This window comes from Osmerus mordax, chromosome 24, assembly GCF_038355195.1.
Source record: "Osmerus mordax isolate fOsmMor3 chromosome 24, fOsmMor3.pri, whole genome shotgun sequence".
Lineage (NCBI taxonomy): Eukaryota > Metazoa > Chordata > Actinopteri > Osmeriformes > Osmeridae > Osmerus > Osmerus mordax.
Window position 1 is genome coordinate 6,068,740 of NC_090073.1, and position 19,155 is coordinate 6,087,894.

At 45.5% G+C, this 19,155-nt stretch overlaps 4 protein-coding genes across 5 annotated transcripts; 1 reads left to right on the forward strand and 3 right to left on the reverse strand.

Moving 5' to 3' along the window:
• Positions 1–1,097: 1,097 nt before the first annotated feature.
• Positions 1,098–3,966, reverse strand: LOC136933151 (ras-related protein Rab-27B-like). The gene is made up of 6 exons (XM_067228533.1): positions 3,940–3,966; positions 2,650–2,817; positions 2,274–2,359; positions 2,028–2,131; positions 1,644–1,767; positions 1,098–1,365 (listed from the first exon to the last, which is right to left on the reverse strand). Exons 1-6 carry the CDS (start codon positions 3,964–3,966, stop codon positions 1,173–1,175), a joined length of 702 nt encoding a protein of 233 aa, XP_067084634.1. The 3' UTR covers positions 1,098–1,172.
• Positions 3,967–4,610: 644 nt separating this feature from the next.
• Positions 4,611–8,497, reverse strand: poli (polymerase (DNA directed) iota). 2 transcript variants are annotated; one of them, XM_067228530.1, is made up of 10 exons: positions 8,323–8,497; positions 8,060–8,191; positions 7,782–7,946; positions 7,492–7,638; positions 6,975–7,211; positions 6,657–6,835; positions 6,465–6,556; positions 6,237–6,370; positions 5,923–6,131; positions 4,611–5,629 (listed from the first exon to the last, which is right to left on the reverse strand). In XM_067228530.1, exons 1-10 carry the CDS (start codon positions 8,393–8,395, stop codon positions 4,766–4,768), a joined length of 2,232 nt encoding a protein of 743 aa, XP_067084631.1. In that variant the 5' UTR covers positions 8,396–8,497; the 3' UTR covers positions 4,611–4,765. The 2 variants fall into 2 exon arrangements, with proteins under 2 accessions (XP_067084631.1, XP_067084632.1); XM_067228531.1 differs by lacking the exon at positions 7,782–7,946.
• A 484-nt stretch (positions 8,498–8,981) lies between these two features.
• zgc:152968 (uncharacterized protein LOC564848 homolog) lies at positions 8,982–16,607 on the forward strand. The gene is made up of 16 exons (XM_067228528.1): positions 8,982–9,021; positions 9,320–10,878; positions 10,964–11,053; positions 11,252–11,492; positions 11,753–12,057; positions 12,184–12,324; positions 12,425–12,539; positions 12,659–12,730; positions 13,084–13,224; positions 13,708–13,821; positions 13,907–13,980; positions 14,078–14,182; positions 14,472–14,587; positions 14,732–14,870; positions 14,997–15,117; positions 15,591–16,607. The coding sequence occupies exons 1-16, from the start codon at positions 8,982–8,984 to the stop codon at positions 15,680–15,682; spliced, it is 3,465 nt and encodes a 1,154-aa protein (XP_067084629.1). The 3' UTR covers positions 15,683–16,607.
• LOC136933150 (UDP-glucuronosyltransferase 2A2-like) lies at positions 15,985–18,715 on the reverse strand. The gene is made up of 6 exons (XM_067228532.1): positions 17,998–18,715; positions 17,597–17,745; positions 17,350–17,481; positions 17,065–17,152; positions 16,664–16,883; positions 15,985–16,571 (listed from the first exon to the last, which is right to left on the reverse strand). The coding sequence occupies exons 1-6, from the start codon at positions 18,713–18,715 to the stop codon at positions 16,286–16,288; spliced, it is 1,593 nt and encodes a 530-aa protein (XP_067084633.1). The 3' UTR covers positions 15,985–16,285.
• Positions 18,716–19,155: the final 440 nt, after the last annotated feature.

The window sequence follows — 19,155 nt, forward strand, 5'->3', positions numbered from 1 at the left end:
ATAGTAGCAGTCAATATACTCATACAAAATTAATGATTTATGTAAGGGACTTTGTCATGTTTGGCTTATCTAACATAATCATCAAGTTATCTCATTTATGTATAAAAATGTAACAATGACTCTGAATGACTTGCATAAATGTCAGATTATATTCAGTGATACATGTACGAATGTGCCTGCATTGTCCTCCCATCGTGTCTCAATGTTTCAAATAAAAACACAATTTTTTTCCTTCAATATTCAAGTCTTGGTATTGTTGTGAAATCTCGATTATTGTGCAGGGTGGCAACAGGTGAGGTATACAGGGGTCAGGTCAGGGGGCCTAAGAAATAGATTGAGACCTATGCAGTAAGAATTACACCAAAGAACAGGCTTGAACCAGAATAGAGAGGAAGTCTAGTGGGAGGCCGGGTTGGCAGTCTGAGGATGGGAAAGAGTGTGTGTTTTGAGGAAGTGTGGCCTGTTATGAGTAAGAACTTGCATGACAAGGAGTTTGCTAAACAAATCAACGAGATTGTCTAGCATGGATGAGGGGGGTCCAGATATCTTACAACTGTGAACGATCAAAAAGTCAGGACTTAAGAGCTATAAGTACCCTAAAGGACCAAAGTCATGTCTCAAAAGTGACAGGCAAGGCTCCTAGAACAGTGAGAAGAAAGGGGGGCCAGGGTGTGTCAGCATTAGGGGAGACTGGGGTGTGTGCGAGTGTCTCAATAGCAGAACAATAGAGGTCTTGCAAAAGTTTAGAAAGAGAAACCCATAGAGCAGGAGCCAGAGAAGGAGAGATTGAAGATAGAGGAACGAGTTAAGCATGAGAGGATGGAGACTGAGAGCTGAGGTGCCACCTTGCATTTTGAAAGATATTCTGTCTCCAACTCTATTTTTGAGAATCCTTCTGATCTTCTTCAACATTATCCTTAAAGCACATAGCATGTCCTAATTAAAGGTTGTGGATAAAATGTTTAACTATGAAGCATCTCCAAATCCAAGTATACATTCACTTTATAAACTGTGTACATACTGTATGACACCATGTTCATAGATAAATCTGCACGGGCCTACCTTTTACACACAACTAAACATGATAAACGGGAAGCTCTGTAGAATATTCTCTATATAGACTAAGTGTACTGCATGGGCATTTGGAAAAGAGAGCAACTCAGGGGAACATTTCAGCAGGCACATTTCCTCCGTGGGGCTACCTCCTCCTGATGGCTGGTGACTGAGCTCCCGTTGGGGGCGTCAGACGAGGCACCAGCCCCCTCGCTGCCCTGCTCCATGCGCCTCATCACCAGTTCCAGCAGGCTGGTCACCGCCTTGTCCACGTCAGCTCCCGTGGCCGCGCTGGTCTCAAAGTAGGGGATGCTAGAATCAGGAGTGGGGGATAAGTTCAACATTCATGTCAAGACTAGTGTGTAATAGCAGATTGTCTCCACCTACAGGTGGATGCTCAGAAGAACAGAAAATAGCTTGTTTCTCCACGATTCATTTGTGTGCACTATCATTTCTTTGCCGGTTGAATTTGTATTTTTCTCAGCCTAGGGCAGTTTGTTTCGAGTTGAAATTAGATTTGAAGCAGTGAGAAATCCAAAGAACCTATCCAAGAACAGTTGTTTATTCTTTGTGCCGGTAATCAGACTCACCCATATCTGTCTGCCAGATCTCTAACTTGGCGTCCATTTACATCTCTTTGGTCTTGAAGATCTGCTTTGGTGCCAACTAACACTATATCTGGGCTGTCACAGTAGGCGTTGGCCTGCAACTGACCTGGATACAAACAAATTGCGGATTTCAGTCATCATCCGTATATAGATATGAGCAAACTATCAAATATTTTACTTTATTAGCAACCGCTACATTCTTAAATATAATCCCAATGTATATCCCATCAAGATATTAAAGTCACATTAATGGTTTTCAATTTGATTAAACAGACCACAGACTTAGCTCTGCCAAAGCCTTCAGATCAATAAAGTAATCAATTGTCTGAAGGTTTTGGCAGATCTTCTAGCTGATACACTACATACTCATCCAGTTTCGGACATTGAGGAAACTCTGCTGATTGGTCAGGTCAAACATCAGCAGGAAGCCCATAGCATCTCTGAAGAAGGCCGTGGTAAGGCTCCTAAACCTGGGGCAAAGAACTCAAATCAATCCATCAAATCTTGGGTATGCTTCAGAAACAAAAGCAAAGATTCTCACAATGACATGTACACCTTACAACCTTTCCAATACCAAGAACATTAGTCATTTCATAGGAGTAATGTCTCTACCTCTCCTGTCCAGCTGTGTCCCAAAGCTGCAGGTGAACAGAAAAACTCCTCTCTGTGGTCCCGCCAGAGCCTGTTCCCATGTACATCTGCAAACCCAGTTTTTCTTTATAGTTAGTTACAGCTCAGTGGTACAAGATTTGACGTCAGATCGAGAGGTCACAGGTTCCAATCCCTCTTTGTCGCTTTCAATAAAAGATTGATTAATTATTATTATTGTCTCAAGTCTGTCAATAAACAGGACTTCAAATGTATCCCTGTTCCTAAAGATGCATTATGGGCTTTGAAACCTGTATCAATATGTAAATGTATCACAATACACAGAATGTACCAACATGTAATCATGCACGATACAAATGTATGAAATATGACCCCTCACCACTCTCTTTTCCCGGAAATCGATCCCAACTGTGGTGGCGAACTTGCGGTTGAACTTGTTGTCAGTGTATCTATAAAGGAAGGTTGTCTTCCCCACACCTGAGTCCCCTAAGGCCAGAAGCTTGATAAGATAGTCATAGTCCCCATCGGTCATGGTGCTGAACCTGCACTGGAACACAACATAATAACAGCTGTTCGCATTCTGAGTTGAGAACGTTCTGGTTTTCGTGCACCTACGAATCTGAAATGAAATTCCTCATCAGCGCGTTCATGATTACGGAGGCTTAACTGGGCCGTCATAACTTGGGAGTCGTTAAAAAAAAAGCTGATCAGAGAGTTGCTACAGTAGCACATGACTGGAGCCAGTGTTCACATGAGCGGTCAAGTGGCTGGCAAGTCTGTGCCTTCGGGGGGGATGTTGATTGTTACACAAGCAGAACTTCTTCTGAGGTATTTATCTAGCTCCCAGACAGTTCTCCATGGAACAACACTTCTGAGGTCACTTGTTGAGATACATTAAGCCACAGTACTCCGACAATTAGGCATCTGTGGTGACATGATGTATGATAATGCAAATGAAAGACAGTCAGGAGATGGTCAAAAGACCATCATAGGACTGACTGAATACTTTGGTTACTCCACATCCTTTCAACATGTGTTTCCCCTCCTCTCTCCTTTGTGCATTTTTGTGTCACATTGGGGAGTTGGAATGTCATGCGACTCCAATTCTATCAGCTTCAGCAATTAAAGAGAATAGCCTACCCATGTGAAATTGACATTTCCCATGTGCATAATGTGAAGTATTGGGTTCTTTTCAGTCAGCACATCCAGAGATGGAGGGAGAGTGTTGGAGCCCCTCAGCAAACAACAGTGGGTCATTATTACAGACTCTTAGTGAGCTGTTAGTAATCATCTGCCTGTTCATTGCAAATTCCAACAATACATCCAGGCCCAGTTCAGACATGGATTAAACCTAATCATAGACTAAAAACATTTTCAATGTAGATCTTCATTGAATTTTACTCTTACTTTAGGACTAGGCTTAATCCATGTCTTGAAAACTGGGCCCTAGAGTTCTGAGACACATTACACAGTACTAGTTTTGAACTACTTGGATGCATTGTTTAATTTAGACAAATTATAACTGATCTGTGACATGAAATAATGGTTAAGTAGATCTGCAATATATTTGAAAGAGCTTTTACTCCTGTTGACACATACCACAGCAGACAAGGTGACTAAGGTGAAATAAAATAGAACAGAAATTAAAGATAGACGTCTTCCATCTTACCAAGTTAGCTGGAGGTAGTGCCAACATCCATCCAGGGAACTTAACCGGTCCTTGTTAAACAAATAGTGGGGTACACATGCTATTACTTGAACCTTACCCCCTTTCCCATGTGATAAAGGGAGGAGTTTCCAGCTAAAAAACAGCCAAACAATGTGGTCTCCACAGACCTTGTGTTTTCTGGTATTTCTCAGGGAGGGAGGGAGAAAAAAAACAGGGATTGCAGCCCTGCAATAATGTGTTCTCGTGTGGATTTCGGTGAAAGTCTGCCAGCTGAGGACTTTGGAAACCCTTTCCTGGCCCCCGGCTCTTTCACCTCTCTAGAACCTTGGAAGATAATCCCTAAACCCAACACAAAGCGTTCCTCCCAAGCGGAGACCTTTAAGACATTTATGGGGTTAAAATGTCTGACGTACAATGGTTCAATGGCTATATTTACAGGCCAGTCTCAACCTATCCAGAGCATCTATCTAAAACATAGGTTGATCATTACTCAGTACATAATATCTACATACTTAATTGATGCAGTCAGATTAATCCACCAGGGGGCAGTATTTACAGCAAAAGCTCAATGTTTGTCCTCACTCTATACTGACAGGGGCCAACACGCATTCAAAGTGATACCAAACTGATAAAGACAATCATTTTTATTTTTAACTGTTACATGTCTGCATACCAAATATTTACAATGTTGTACTTTCTGTCCCTTTTAAACATACAATGTATTAGTCTGCAGTAACTTAAAACTTCAATGATAAAAATAGATTTCTTTCAATATCATACACAAAGGTTTGTATGCCTCCAAAAGGAGACAAAAAACACACACACTTTAGCTGGGCTTAAAATATTTTAGCAAGTTATTTGTCTGACTGCCTTTAGCTTGAGGCTTTCTCTCTTTGGCCAGGGACGTTTTCCTCTCTTGCTTTGAGTTTGGAGTGATCTTCCCAAGGACTTTCTGCTGCTTCCATTCTGACCGCAAGTCTCTCTGTACATCCGCAGGCAGCTCAGAGAACACCCTCGGATCAACGTCTTTAGGGAAGATGGAGTCCGTAGACACCTGGTGTCCAGTCTTCTCCTGTTCTGCTGAAAAGTCTCCCCGTGGTGCCTTTTGGTCTGGGAGCACCGTGAGGTCGCCACATGTCTGTGTGTCTGGCAGTTTAAAATCCCCGACAGACTCCTTTCTGTCTGTGATTGTGTTGTATGACTCAGCGAATTTGCATGTGGCGAGCGGGTAGATGGAGTCAGAGAAAGGAGATCGTTTTGTGAGAGATGACTGTGTCCCGTCACCAGCAGATGCTGTTGCTGACAGCGCGCTGTGGCTGGGGGGGGGTCTGGGGGGGTCTGGATAGGCGGGGGAGAGCAGCTCTTTCTGAATGTCTTCGGGTAGCAGGCTGAACACTTCGGGGTCGATGTTGGGGGGCAGTCGGAAAGAGGGCTTTGACTTGGGAATGTTAACCTTTTCATTTCCCTGTGTTCGACCAGTCTGGGATTTGACTGGCTGGGGCTGCACGGTGATTAGCGAGTCACGTCTCGGCACTGACCCTCCCCACAGCTGGCTCTTCCTGTTAGGAAGAAGCGTCTCTGGTAGCCAGTGTGAAGCACCTTGATCACTTGATACCACGCCTCCACCATCTCCCATACCAGATCCACCCCGTTGCTGGTAAGGGCAACTCTCACACTGAGACAAATCCTCCTGCGGGCAAATGATAAACGGACAAACACAGATTAAAACTGAAACATAATGAATAATTAAGTATGTAGAGCAGAGTAGAAGCTAGACATTTAGTCATTTTAGTCATTTAGCAGACGCTCTTATCCAGAGCAATTTACAGTAAGTACAGGGACATTCTCCCAGAGGCAAGTAGGGTGAAGTGCCTTGCCCAAGGACACGACGGCATTTTGCACGGCCGGGAATCGAACCAACAACCTTCTGATTAATAGCCCGACTCCCTAACCGCTCAGCCATCTGACCCCCTAGACTTCTACCTGATGCAGGTAGGAGGGCTGCGTCTTGCCAGGTGATCTGGGCGTGAAGAAGGAGTTGATGGCAGCCTTGGTGCTGGCAGCTCCTCGAGGCTGCAGGTTACTGAAGCACACGTTAATCAGGGTGAGGTGGAATGCTGCGCTGGTGTCCACCATCTTGTGGAACAGCTTCAAAGCAATGGAGATGAGCTGGGCTATGGCATCCCTGCTACCTGGGTAAAAAAACAACAACAACTGAATGACAGGAATTGTGTGTAACTTCTACACTTGTCCATAACTCCTGATGTGGGTAGTAACGTTAAGTTTTAAACAGGAACCTGAGGTGATCTTCTGTCCTGTGTGGCTGGGGATGGGGCATTGACGGCTCTCACGGCTGAACCACTTGTTGGTGGCCGAGTATTTCCGGATGGTCAGTCGGAAAGTAAGCGGCTGGCGGCCATCTTTGTACATCCTAAAATAAAATCCAAACCCTTTAGCTTAAAAGCTGGTTGTCGTTGTGTGCTTGACATTATGTCTGTATGGGTCTACAATGCCAACTTTCTTACCTCTCTAAGAGGCTGCCCAACAGATCCTCGACTTTTTGCAAAACGTCTTTCACTGATGATATTTTCTTGAAGGAGTCTTCATCGCTAAGTGACTGATATCCAGGGGACAGACATAATATCACTTACATTTTCCTGCTAAAACATGAATACCTCCAAGCCTTTTCAACCGCCCGTCAATAGCTATAGTCATACCTGGGGGGCACCTGTGGGGGTAACGGGGGCTTCGTCGATGCCCAGAGCCAGATTTTGAAGCCGCTGAGCAGTGGAGGACCCAAACTCCTGCACAAGCTCAGCCAATGGGAAGAGCTGGAGGTCCTGTACGCTGACCAATCCCAGGGCCTGAAGTCTCTTTGCAGTCTGGTGTCCCACTCCTACCAATGACGTGGGTCGACAGAGAAACACGTTTACATCATATTCATTTAGCAGACGCTTTCATTCAAAGCGACATACAAATGTTACTGCCCATATGGGTCAACCATAGATTAGCTAACATCGGTAGGCATCCTATACCAGGCACTTTCCGTAGGCCACTCAGTCTGCCCATGATATCTCTGATGCTCTCCGGTAGAAGAGTGGTCTGCTGATTGGGTTTGAAGGTGCCAGACACTAGTTTAGCCAGCAGCTTGTTGGTGGCAACACCAGCACAGCAAGTGAGGCCCAGTTTAGAGTGAATGTCTTCTCTGAGCTCTGCTGCAATGTGGGAGCCTACCGCCAGTCTGGAGTGGTGCCTGGCGTTAGCATCTAAGTCTGAAACAACCAAATCAAAACGTCCCAAATTTGATTAGTTAACATGCCCTACATTCAAGCTGGCAGAGATTCTGCTGTTTAGAAAGAGCTTTTCAGAAAGAGCTTTTTGAAAGATTAGTTTGAATGCAAAAGGGAATCACACCGCAAATGGAAACCGGAAGACAGATGCAAAGTGGCCATTTAAATTTGAGCAGTTTCTTAACACATATCTCGGTTTCATTCGGCTGCAATTGGTGTCAAGCCAGAACAACTACGTGCTGTGAGAACTAAAGCCACTCACTGCTGTGATTGTAAACGTGTCCTTTGAATGAGAACTCCGTGGCCTCATTCCCCTGGGTCAGCTTTTTCTCCACCAACTCGGTGATGTCCATGAAGTTTTCATCAAAGCCTAGTCTCTCCACCAACGGACAGTAGGACGTCAGCAGCTCTGGATAGTGGACAGGACAGCTATGGGTGAGGGTTCACTTCCTCTACAGCACTTCTCAGGAGCATGTTCACTATGTTAGAATGTAGTTTGAAGTGCAAGTCGAGATTCATCCACTTAGAACTGCTTGGAGGTTGCCTACAAACCTGTGACCTTGTAAGACGTCTCCCTATAGTGAGTTAGATCCTCTCCTTTAACCATCACCAACTGAGGACATTTCTCTAAAGCATCAGTCACTGACATTAGCTTGGTGACACCATGGTCCCTGGCTACATAGTTACAGGTGACGATAATGTATTTCTGCTGAATACCTAGGGATTGGGAAATATAAGCTTTGTTAAAGTCATACTCTGACAGTAGGTTATTTTTTAATGGTAAACCGTTAAAGATTAATCTAGACAAGAGAGATATTCAGTATAGTGACCTAGTGGCACATTCCGTAACGCTGGGTTTCGGATCATTTCAACCTGGGCGTAGAAACAATCCATGTCAAAATGCAGGATGACTCTTGGCGATGCTAGTTGGAGCACGTTACTGATGACTTTGGCTTCGGTACCTGAAAGAAGCACGTTCTTTTCTGTTAACGTAAATAATACCGCATGGATAGTCTTTTATACATAGAACTTTGAAACGGAAAAATCCATAGGCTAATCCTTCGAGCCTTTTCCTGAGTCAGTGCCAACTCACGGGGAGGTGCAGGTTGTGCTAAGTCTGTGCTGTTCCAGTCAGTTTCATCTTCGTCAATGTCATCTACATTCATGTTTATTCCTAAAAGTAAGTAGATTGAGGGGCACTGAACTGTCACTACCAGCTAATTATAAATTACATATTTGTGTTTTGATTTTCAGTTGCTGTGTGGACACGCTTCTCCATTTTTTCTGATTTGCTGAACACCAAAATGCGCCACAGTGCCACCTTCTGTGTTGGAATGTTTTTACAATCACACCCTCATTAGCCTTCAGATTCAAAACAATCAGGCAACTTGAATGTAAATGAACACGACAATATATTATACCATCCATGCATATCATTTCATATCCTCTCTGGGCAATGCAATCATCATTTACATTTTTAGATTATGCAAATTGGGTTATCAGCATTGACAGCTAAGGTCTCAGGTAGGCCTATGTCTGACGTCACGGCAGGTAGGGTACTTTATTCAAGCAGGTTTTTTGTAATAAGGGATACGCTTCGGTGCTCTTGCTTGGAAGTTGACCGAAGCAAATTGTGTTTTGCTGATGTTGCCCTCGGCTGGGTTCTTCGGTTTAATAGATTGTCCGTTTTTCAGACTTGACCTCTGTGAGCGGCCACACTGTCTATACAAGCATGCTAAAGAGGAACGGGCAATGTTTGACTCGCTATACGAGTCATCGGTAACAGTAGCAGGTTAGTGAGTGTTATGCTAGTCCATTTTAACATTTATTGTCCAGCAGTGGAGTTAATTACTTTAGAATATTGATTATTCCCACGTGCACGTTGTTTGATAATGTGCCAATGAGGTGCTGGCTGTTTCATCACTGCGTGAACGCACACATGGCAACCAATGCCAAAATCGTGTTTTGGCTCTTGTAAGACGTTAAGCAGTTATAGGGTGAAATATTGGACTTGGATGGGAAATGTTTCCGCTGTTTAATTACAGAATTAAAAGACTAAACTCTGTCATTGTTCTCCCGACTGTGAACAGGACTAAAAAGGAATCCTTCCACTGCCATCAATGGATCTTCTGTAAGAAAGGAAGACAGGGACACCTGCCTGTTGGAGTTGGAGAGGATCAACAAAGAAATTGAAACGGTTAAAAGTGAGGTAGAGAAGGAACAAAAAAGACTGTCTAAGTATCAAACAGTCGAGGTGGAAAGTACCAGCATAGGATCAAGGAAAGTGTCTATTTACAAACCTGAAAGTGAAGGTAAAGATTTTAATGGAAACCGACAATGTTTGCCTGTTAAACAACACAGTCCATTGGTGAAGTACGTAGTCGACAACTCCAAACCTAGAACCGATTTGGAATATGATCCTTTGTCCAACTTCTCTGCTGACTTGCGTTCAGGCAGCTCAGTGGAGTACAAACTCAAGCCTAGTAAGGAACAGAAGGTAAAAAGTAGACAGGTTGTGAAAAGAATTCGGGAAACGGTGTGTGGTGCTCAAGAGACGCTTCTGTCATCTGGGTTAGTTGACGAATCGGAAGAAGAGGGGGTCCTCATCATCGATGTCCCCCCCTCCCCTGACAGGAAGAGGCCTCGAGCTCCAAAGCTCCAGAACGCCCTTGCAGAAACGGAACAGGAAGTCTCAGAGGGAGTTCCGGAAGACAGGTCTGTTCCAACTGTAGCTGGTGTTCCTTCCCCTCTTCCAACAACCTCCCAGGTAGCCATGGTGAAGCCCCAGACTGTGGTGTCCGAGGCAGAGGAGGTGGTGAGCATAGACAGCACTGGACACCTGTCGAGTTTCTCCGCTTACCAGAGTAACAGGAGTGAAGTCAACGTTGTGACTGTATTTGATGATTTATCCAGATGTCTGGAAGACCTTAGGAGTGAAAGTGATAGGATAGTTCGATATCAAGAGCCTTTGTCCAAAGCGGTGAGGACCTGTAGCACCGAACCTGACCGGCCCAATACAGAGTTTTCCACACAGATGCATAACTATGAAGACACTCCTGTGAGGGAATGTGAGACGTCCCTAATGGCAGAATCCGGCTTGCTTGAAAGTGAGCTATCCTCCATCGATGCTCATTGCCCCCCTTTCTCTCTGTCCTACCAACTCCCGACAGAAAACCAACCTTGTGACCTGCACCAGTCTTATCAGAGCATGGCCCATAACTACTGGTCGCCCCCCCAAAATCTATCACCGCCATGTAACCAGAACATTCTACAACAACAACCAGCCACGATGGAATTTGCTTCTGCTCTCTATCCTGTAAACGGTATGGAGCAAGCTGCCTCTACTGCGGGGGTCACCCCATGTCAGCCTTGCCAACCCCTCCAGGTGCCCTCCACATCTCAGCCCCATACAGCTGCTGCAGCAGCCTGCCCAACTGTAGCTCTGTCTGGGCAGCCCGGGCTGCAGCCTGGGCTGGAGCATGGAGGGCTCCAACGGCTCGACGGCGTCAAGTCGAGTTCGGAGGAGGAGGAGCTCAACTATTCAGACGTGGAGTTGTCTGACAGCGACCCTATGGAGGAATGCTACCGTATCTTCATGGAAGCTAACAAGGAGGAGGAGAAGGCTCCCGCGTCCATTCCTGATTCACAGGTGAGTATAAGACGAGGGATCGGGGCAGAGCTTCCAACTTGTGGATGTTTATTGGGAATGAGGCTTTTGTCCTTGTGTCTTGAAGGTGGGGAGTGTGGATGCAGAGTTGACTGTGAAGCCCAAAGCTTTGCCAGCCCAGAGGAAGAGGGTGGCCCATGTATCCAAGCTCCCTGAGGTATGCCACCAAAACTCAGTCATCATTCCTTACAGACATGAAAAGAATTCTCTGCAATGCACTGTTCAGTGTCATTGTCATAAAAAAAAAGTATAATTCCTCATGAAAATGAAATCCTTGAAAAACAATGAAAGAATTTCTACTGACTGCGATAACTGTACTTCTACTGAGGCATCTGCCACCCTCTCTCATCCTCAGCCAGTGGCAAAGAGTAAAGCCCAGGTGATAGTTCCTCTGCAGGGGCCATCAGCATCTGCCCCGGCCCCCGTCTCCAGGATCCAGCAGCTGCAACAGAGAGCCTCCATGCTGACTGCAGTCCTGAAGGGCGGCCAGGCCTTCATCTCCTCCTCCTCTTCCGCCTCCACTCAGAGGAAGGTGTTGACACTCTTGCCTCCCCCCACTCATTCCCCTTCCAATCACCCCACCCCAGTGCAAAACGGTAAGTCATAGTTGAGCTACACCTATGTGTATATGTGCGGTGTGCAGTAGGTATAGCTCAGTGGTAAAGTATTTAACTGCAGATCAAGGGGTCAGAGGTTGAAATCCTGACCTGAACTTCCCTTTGGAAAAAATCTCAGTGTATATAAAGCAAGGAGATGTAGGGACATAGATCAAATGTCTATTTTTACAAGTTGTTTGCGGCGTTTGTAACGTTCTTCCTTTGTACCAAATGCTTATTTCTGACCCCTCCACCCCCAGCCTGTATGAAGGTCATACCGTTGGGTCATGCCATCAAGGTGGGCAACAACCTCCACTTCATCCTACCAGAGGGTAGCTATGCTCTGCCCTCCATCTCCACCTCAGGAACGCAGATTGTCAGCCCAGCCACTCAAATAGTCAGCCCGTTCATTCCAGTAACTGGCCAAATAAGTCCCGTTGCTACTCCTGTAACACCAGTGTTCAGGTCGGCCCTTCCAGCCACCATACCAATAACACCAGCGCACCCCACCTCGGTGTCTCATCTTCCTGTGCCCCCTCAACCTGCCACTTATATCCCTGCCAGGGTGAGCAACAGAACTATACGTTTTGTGATAAATCGGTCATGAAATCGTTCATTTAACATGTGACTGGGTATTTAACCCAAGTATTACTGTCCCTTGTTTCGTACCATGTTCCGTACCCTCCTCCAGCCCATTTCCTCCAAGCGGAAAGCCAAGCTCCGTCCTGAGGTCAATGTCAAAGTCCCTCACGACGTACGGCAGCGTTACGTCAATCTGTTTGTGGAGGAGTTCCTGAAAACGTCCGGCACTGTGCAGGAGGCCTTTGAAAAGGTGCTTTCAACGTGTCTATTGTAAAGGTCTAATCATTAGTTGTCCTGAGTGTTCAAGTCGGACAGGGCAGCCTCAGGAACTTGAGTGCTGTGTCCCACAGGCTCTGGCTGAGGAGAAGACTGTCTATGACCGCAGCGTCAACAAACTCAAGTATCTTAGTGTTGCTGTCAACGCACTGAAGAGGCTAAAGAACCAAAGTACAACCACAGCCAAAGGTGGGATTGTGTAAATGGTTAACAGGAAAAATGTATTTTTAGCACAGTTTTAGTTCAGTTATTTCTAAAGCCACTTGCATTGCAAAGGTATTTGTTGATTTAAAAAAATTATTCTGCAGTTGAACAGGAGGCCAGGGAACAGATGCCCAGAGGGAAGATTCCACTCATGGTCAAAGCCCTAAGGGGAAAGGGTCTGTAGCAACCCAGCCCCATCACATTCAATCCTGAACACCAACATATAATACACCATTATTCAGGTCCACACCATAACTAGCTTCTGAGTTTTAGTGAGGTCCAACCACTGACATGAATTATGGCTCTGGGAGATGTTTATAGTTGAAGCAGGGCAATATAAATAAATGTGGGAAGTTCAGTTTTCGATACAGATGTCTGAACCTCGGATACCTTACAAGTAGTTAAGTTGCTGCAATTATTACACCTCCTTGTACTGTAGTTGAGCATGTCTTAATATCGCCATGGTTACTTTCCTTATTCTTCCCATAAGAAAACCACCTCTGCTCCATCTTTTTTTTTTTTTATCCAGCTGATTCTCAGTTGTATGAGAGTTTGAAGGAGCACCTTCTGTCTGATGAGTCCCTGACAGAGAACAACTACCCTCTGCAGCACCCAGAGCAGCCTGGCACTGCTATACTGTTTTCAGACAGCAAGAAGGGACCGACCGATCGTAAGTACAACACTGTCATACTGTGTTTACTTGGCAGACTGTTCTCCAAAGCGACATACACACGTTGGGGATTTGAACCTGCAACCTCTTGGATCTGTATCCAAATGATCGGCCCCAAAGCCATACTCACCCTCATCACACTCAATCGCAGACAGATCCAGGGATGTGATTCAGCAGTTTGATTTGGTGGTGGTATTTCTCTTAGTTTGTGTGTGAAAACAATAATGGTAAAAAATCTATATAAACTCAGTGGGTTTTAATAGCATGTCATTCTCTTCCATGCCTGTAGAGGGCATACTTAAGCCACTTTCCATTGGGAAGTTCTCATGGATTCATTTAGCGGACACTTTAATTCAAAGCGACGTACAGAGTGAGAATTGAACCTGCAACCTCTAGGTCTACCACCTGAGCCATATCCATCCCCTATCTAACTCTTCTCTCCTTCTTGACCTGTGTCTTTTGCGGTGCAACATTTTTTTAAAGCCCTGAAACGGATCTGCTGTCGTTGTGGTGCCACTTACTCCGTGGGCCAAACAGGAAATCCCAGCCGTAGGGAGGAGTGCACCTACCACTATGGGAAAGGTGTTGAAAACAAAGGTAAGGTGGAACCTCAAACATGGTTTTTTAAGACCAGAGTAGTGGCCGTTTTTCTTTATTCAATAAAACCTTCCTGTATGTTTAGTACCAGGTGGCGTGGAGACACGTTACAGCTGCTGTGAGGGTGTGGTTGGAGCGCCCGGGTGTCAGGTCTTCAAGGTATCTCACTACATGCAGCCGCAAACGCGATTCCTTTTAAAGGGAGCATCTCGACATGGTGTCTATAATGTCTCTCTCGACATGGTTTGTCGTCCAGCTGCACGTCCACGACGCAATGAACCTGGATGGCTTTGTGGGGACTGGCCCCAGACCAGCCTCGGAGCACACCTGCCCAGGTGTCTACGCTGTCGACACCGAAATGGTGAGAGGCCACTTACAATCACTTCAACCCCTCCCTGGGGCTCATTTCCCTTTATATTTAATAGGGAGTCAGGTGGCTGAGCGGTTAGGGAGTCGGGCTAGTAATGTGAAGTTTACCGGTTCGATTCCAGGCTGTGCAAAATGACGTCTGCTAAATGACTAAATGTCAGAATCAGAATGGGATTTATTCGCCATGAAAGTTTGTAAATGTAAATGTACATCCTCTGCTTCCTGTTTATGATGGTGTCCGTATGACATGTCACAACCTCATGAGTTTGGTTTGGCTTCAGTGCTACACCACCCACGGCTTGGAGCTGGTTAGAGTGACCGTGGTCAACTCGGACCTGCAGGTCATCTACGACACCTTTGTCAAACCTGACCACGAGGTCATCGACTACAACACCAGGTGAGCTACCACTCTGCCCTGGTGTAATACTTGGAGGAGAGCGGGGGGGAGTTAAGCTTTTGAACAAGGGTCTGTCAAAGTCCACTGGCTCTGTCGGATCTCCACTGAGATCACCTGAAAGAGAATCCAGCTTTTTGTTTCCAGGTTTTCGGGTGTGGGTGAGGGTGATGTGGCAGATGCCAGTCCCTCAGTCCGGGACGTGCAGGAGACTCTGCTGGGGTTCGTCAGCTCAGACACCATCCTGATAGGTCACAGCCTGGAGACGGACCTCCGTGCTCTCAAGGTGAACTGAACCTTCCTGGTTCTCCACTGTAGATCATATTAGAGCTTATCATTAACACTTAACACAAGCAACCTGGATCTAAAGTGTTACCCTTTAGTTGAGTGTGTGTGTGTGTGTGTGTGCCAGCTGCTCCATGGGACAGTGGTGGACACGTCCGTGGCGTTCCCTCACCGTCTGGGCCTGCCTCACAAATTGAGCCTGCACAGTCTGACCACGGACTACCTGAGGAGGATCATTCAAGAGAGTGGTGGGACACACGCACACCCTTTCTCTGGAAATGTGACATGCATTCACCATGTTACTCATATTTTGTATTCAGATGTATTTTCATGAACAGTGAATGTCACTATGAGCACCCTTGGACTGAAATTATACCTGTTAGAATCAACATCGGGAAAGGAAATTATGGTAATAGAACAATGTCTAAGATGGTAGCATAGTTGCCCTTCACAAATTACTTGTTTTAATATACTGCATACATCTGAAAAAATGACAAATTACATGGCCACCTAATGCTAAACTCTAGTGTAGGGTACAATTAGTGTAGGGTAAAAAAACACTTAGGTTTAATGTTTTATTTAACATTATTAGTGTAGGGTACATAAACAGTGAGGTTTAATGCTTTATTTAACATTATTAGTATAGGGTACAAAAACAGGTGTTTTTTTGTATATGTATTATTTGTAACAATGCTATGTGTGATACTGTTCTCTATCCTAGTGGGCGGGCATGACACTGCGGACGATGCCTCTGCTTGCATGGAGCTCATGCTCTGGAAGGTCCGAGAAGACGGCAAAGCCAAGAGATGGTGACGGGATCAATAAAGACATTGTTCACCTTGTTTATCCTTTGAATGTCAGTGTTGAAATGTCACAATGTCGCTTGTATAAAGTTTATTTTGAAGTTGGCTCTGTTCTTCAAATGGGAAGAGAGTTTAGGTGGAGAGGTGACGTTTTTGTGTTGTTATTTTGTCACCTTCAACAGTTTGCTTTTTTATGAGGCTTTATTTTGTCTAAACTGTCGCTACTGCCTGTGCAATTATTATTTGGGTATAGTTTACTATATATGAATTAAGGAACACTTGGATTGATATGGTGAAAGTAAAGATGCAGTATAAACATTGTGTTATTTATTGATTCTTGGCTACATTTTCTAATAGAGATATTGTTTATAATTGGGTTGACACCAGCTCTTAGCAATTATGTAAATTGGGAAAACATTAAATGCACACCTGATAACAATAAGTGTAATTATACAGACTGAAGTGTGCCCCATATAAAATGCTGGCTTGGTTGCTAATTCTTTTGAATGAGCATACACAGGGTGTGCTAGGCAAACTGACAAGCATGCGACCGATAACCCCAGAATCTTTCAACCTCAAACGAGCAGGCAAAGACTCTCGTTCCCTGGTTGATTCAGTCTGCCTTGCTTTTGGGTTTCCCCCCACGGCCGCAGCACTTCCTGACGCAGAAGCTGCATGTTTTGACGAAGAGGAAGGTGAGCAGCAGGGTGAAGGCCAGGAGGAAGGCCAGCACGTCCAGACACGAATACTGATACCAGGCGAGCTGGTGGGCCTGGACTCGCAGGTGTTTAGCTCCTTTGTTCCTCATGGTGAACTCGATCCAGAACACGGCCTCGTCTAAAGGGCTGATGGGCCTGTCATGGTGGATCCTGGACAACCTCATAGCATTCTCCTTGTACCTGTCCAACACAGTAAATGTACATAGTAAACATTGATTTCATTGATTTGATTTAATCATATTTTTCGTTACTGAGTATTAAAAGTGTCTTACAATGGGTCGTAAATGACCGCTTTGAGTCCGTCCACCAGGTCCTGGGTTTGCATTGAGTTGAAGTTCATGATGACGGCAGCTCCCTTGGCCTTCATGTGTTCCATGTTGTCGGGCTGATCAGCAAACATGGGGATCCCCACCATGGGAACACCATGGTAGATGGCCTCGTAGATCCCATTGGTTCCACCATGTGTGATGAAAGCTTTGGTCTTTGGGTGACCTTTTAGCCGGGGCAGAATGGAGTACAGAGAGGAAGGTATCAGATATCAAGTGAGCAACTTTTTTTTTCAATGTTGGCACTTGGATGGTAAATAATGGTATTGTGTATTATGTAGCATCTCTCTAATGGTTTAGTCGATTTGCACAATAGGTTTATTACAGATTATATAGTTGTGGGGTACCCAGCAGGTCGTTCTGTGGCATCCAGTTAAAAATTCTTGTGTTGTTCCCCAAGGTTTCTGGCTTCTCCCCGCCGTGTCGCCATAGCACCTGGCCACAGGAAAACACACACATACTGTACAGAGAACATTGACAAAGTGCGCTTTACTGACTGAGTGTTGGGTAATGTGTTTTCAGCCTACTTTATAAAAACAAATTCAGTTTCTGTGCTGGAAAGGGCTGGGGCTACAGGTGAGCAGTGTAGGAGCAAGGCAGTAAACATGTTTGTAGCATGTGGCTAGTTTGACCTTCTGTGGAATCTGAGCCAGGGCCGAGGCGATCACATTGCTCCTCTGCATGGTCATGTTCTTGATCATGGACCCAAGGGTGAAGACCACAATCCCATCGTCCCCCGAACTCTGCACAAACTCCTCCATATCCTGACGACACAGGAAGAGAAAAAAAAAAAAAGTATCTTGTCTTCTGATATTTCAGGTACTAAGACGGATGCAGATTGAAAAGGTATGGTTTGAGGTGAACATGCCGTAGCCGTACCTTTGGTAAGGGTTTGGCAGGCTTACAGTGGATCCCTCCCACAAACTTAAAGTTAGGCAGGAAGGGGCGGGGGTACTCAAAGTCCCAATATGTGCGGATCAGCCAAATGTCTGCTTTGCCCATTGTCTCACAAAAAGTCACCGGCTTCCCTGTTGATTGGCCAGGAAAAACATTTCAGTAGAAATGAGTGACACGGTAGTTATCTTAACGATTCATTCATGGAATGATTAGCAGACGACCCACATCCACACGGCCGTTACCATACCTTTATGAATCAATAGATCGGATGGTTGTTTACAAGCTTTCCCTCCAAAACATCTCACACCGCACTCCCTAACCCCAACTCTAACCTACACAGCAACTTAGATTTAGTAACGCTAAATCCTCGGCGTTGAGCTCACCTTTGACCTCACTGTAGAACCTATCCAGCTCCCTCCACAAGCTGTACAAAAGCACATCCTGAGACGCATAAAACAGGAAATTCCAGAACCTTTCAGAGAAGCTCATCTGGTCCGTGTACTTGATCATGGCTCCAGGAACATAGGAGGGGGGTGCGGGCATCTGGCCGCACAGCCTCTCCCAGGTGAAAGCGTTGGAGAAACGCAGGGTGTACACCAGAGGGACGTCCAGAACGTCTGCCAGGAGGTCACTGCAGTAGTAGATGGGATCAGCGAGCAGGAGGTCGTACTTGGCCGCCTTCAGTTTCCCCATGACTCCGTCTGACTGGAAGAGCCCGGCGCACACCTTCAGAGACAGATGCATGTCCCTCTGCATGAGGTCGAGGAACTTCACGTGGAGGCGAAACAGGTCGAGATGTTCCATCTCGTACATGGAGAAGTGAATGAATTCCTCGAGAAAGTCGTTCATCTCCTCGAAAGAGGAGGTGACGTTGAACGGTTCGTAGTTGAAGCGAGAGGGTTCGTTGGGGTTCATGAAAATGGTGGCACTCTGAATCAGGACTGTCACATTGTGTCCCTTGTCCATCAGAATGTCCAGGACCGGCTTGAGGTTAATCCAGTGGCTTCCTTCAGTGTGCCAAACTAAGATGTTTCCTCCATTCACAGGCTCTGCGAACCACAGTAGGCTCACGCACAACGCGACATACCGTGCCAGCTTCATGGTGAGTGCATGTGCATATGGAAACGTGGTGGAGTCCTGAAAGCTACATTGTCAAGTTGACAAATCATTAACTGTGATTTTGAACCTTGAATGGATGCTCTCTGAGCACATGATAGGTGAGCCTGCCGGGGGTTGTGAAGACTAAGTACACAGAATGGAGGAGGGGCTGAAGGAAAAGTAAGCAGCAAAATAACTGTATTTGTACTTCTGGCTTGTCATAGAAAGTCAACCCCTCCTCCCAGAACTGATATCAACTACTGGTGAGATTTTTCTGGCAACACTGCCCAAGTCTGTTCAGGATGTAAAAATGTAGAGGCCTCTGATTGTACTAAAGAGGTTATTAGGAATGTTGTAAAAGTTGTCTGAAAATGCACACAATTAGATCCCTTATTGGTACTGTAAGATACATTTGTAGGATGACCTATAATCAAGTATCATGA

Excerpts from the sequence above, each read along its gene's own strand:
- zgc:152968 (XM_067228528.1), top strand. The coding sequence starts at position 8,982 with ATGTTTGACTCGCTATACGAGTCATCGGTAACAGTAGCAG. Across the intron at positions 11,493-11,752 it reads CCCCACCCCAGTGCAAAACG|CCTGTATGAAGGTCATACCG; the intron begins GTAAGTCATAGT and ends CTCCACCCCCAG. Across the intron at positions 13,822-13,906 it reads GAAAGGTGTTGAAAACAAAG|TACCAGGTGGCGTGGAGACA; the intron begins GTAAGGTGGAAC and ends CTGTATGTTTAG.
- LOC136933151 (XM_067228533.1), bottom strand. The coding sequence starts at position 3,966 with ATGTTGGCACTACCTCCAGCTAACTTG. Across the intron at positions 2,132-2,273 it reads GACACAGCTGGACAGGAGAG|GTTTAGGAGCCTTACCACGG; the intron begins GTAGAGACATTA and ends TCTTTGCCCCAG. Across the intron at positions 1,768-2,027 it reads CAATGTCCGAAACTGGATGA|GTCAGTTGCAGGCCAACGCC; the intron begins GTATGTAGTGTA and ends GTTTGTATCCAG.
- LOC136933150 (XM_067228532.1), bottom strand. The coding sequence starts at position 18,715 with ATGAAGCTGGCACGGTATGTCGCGTTGTGCGTGAGCCTACTGTGGTTC. Across the intron at positions 16,884-17,064 it reads GCCACAGAACGACCTGCTGG|GTCACCCAAAGACCAAAGCT; the intron begins GTACCCCACAAC and ends CCCGGCTAAAAG. Across the intron at positions 16,572-16,663 it reads GCGGTCATTTACGACCCATT|GTACAAGGAGAATGCTATGA; the intron begins GTAAGACACTTT and ends TGTGTTGGACAG.
- poli (XM_067228530.1), bottom strand. The coding sequence starts at position 8,395 with ATGAATGTAGATGACATTGACGAAGATGAAACTGACTGGAACAGCACA. Across the intron at positions 7,639-7,781 it reads GACGTCTTACAAGGTCACAG|AGCTGCTGACGTCCTACTGT; the intron begins GTTTGTAGGCAA and ends TCCACTATCCAG. Across the intron at positions 6,371-6,464 it reads TTGGGCAGCCTCTTAGAGAG|GATGTACAAAGATGGCCGCC; the intron begins GTAAGAAAGTTG and ends ATTTTATTTTAG.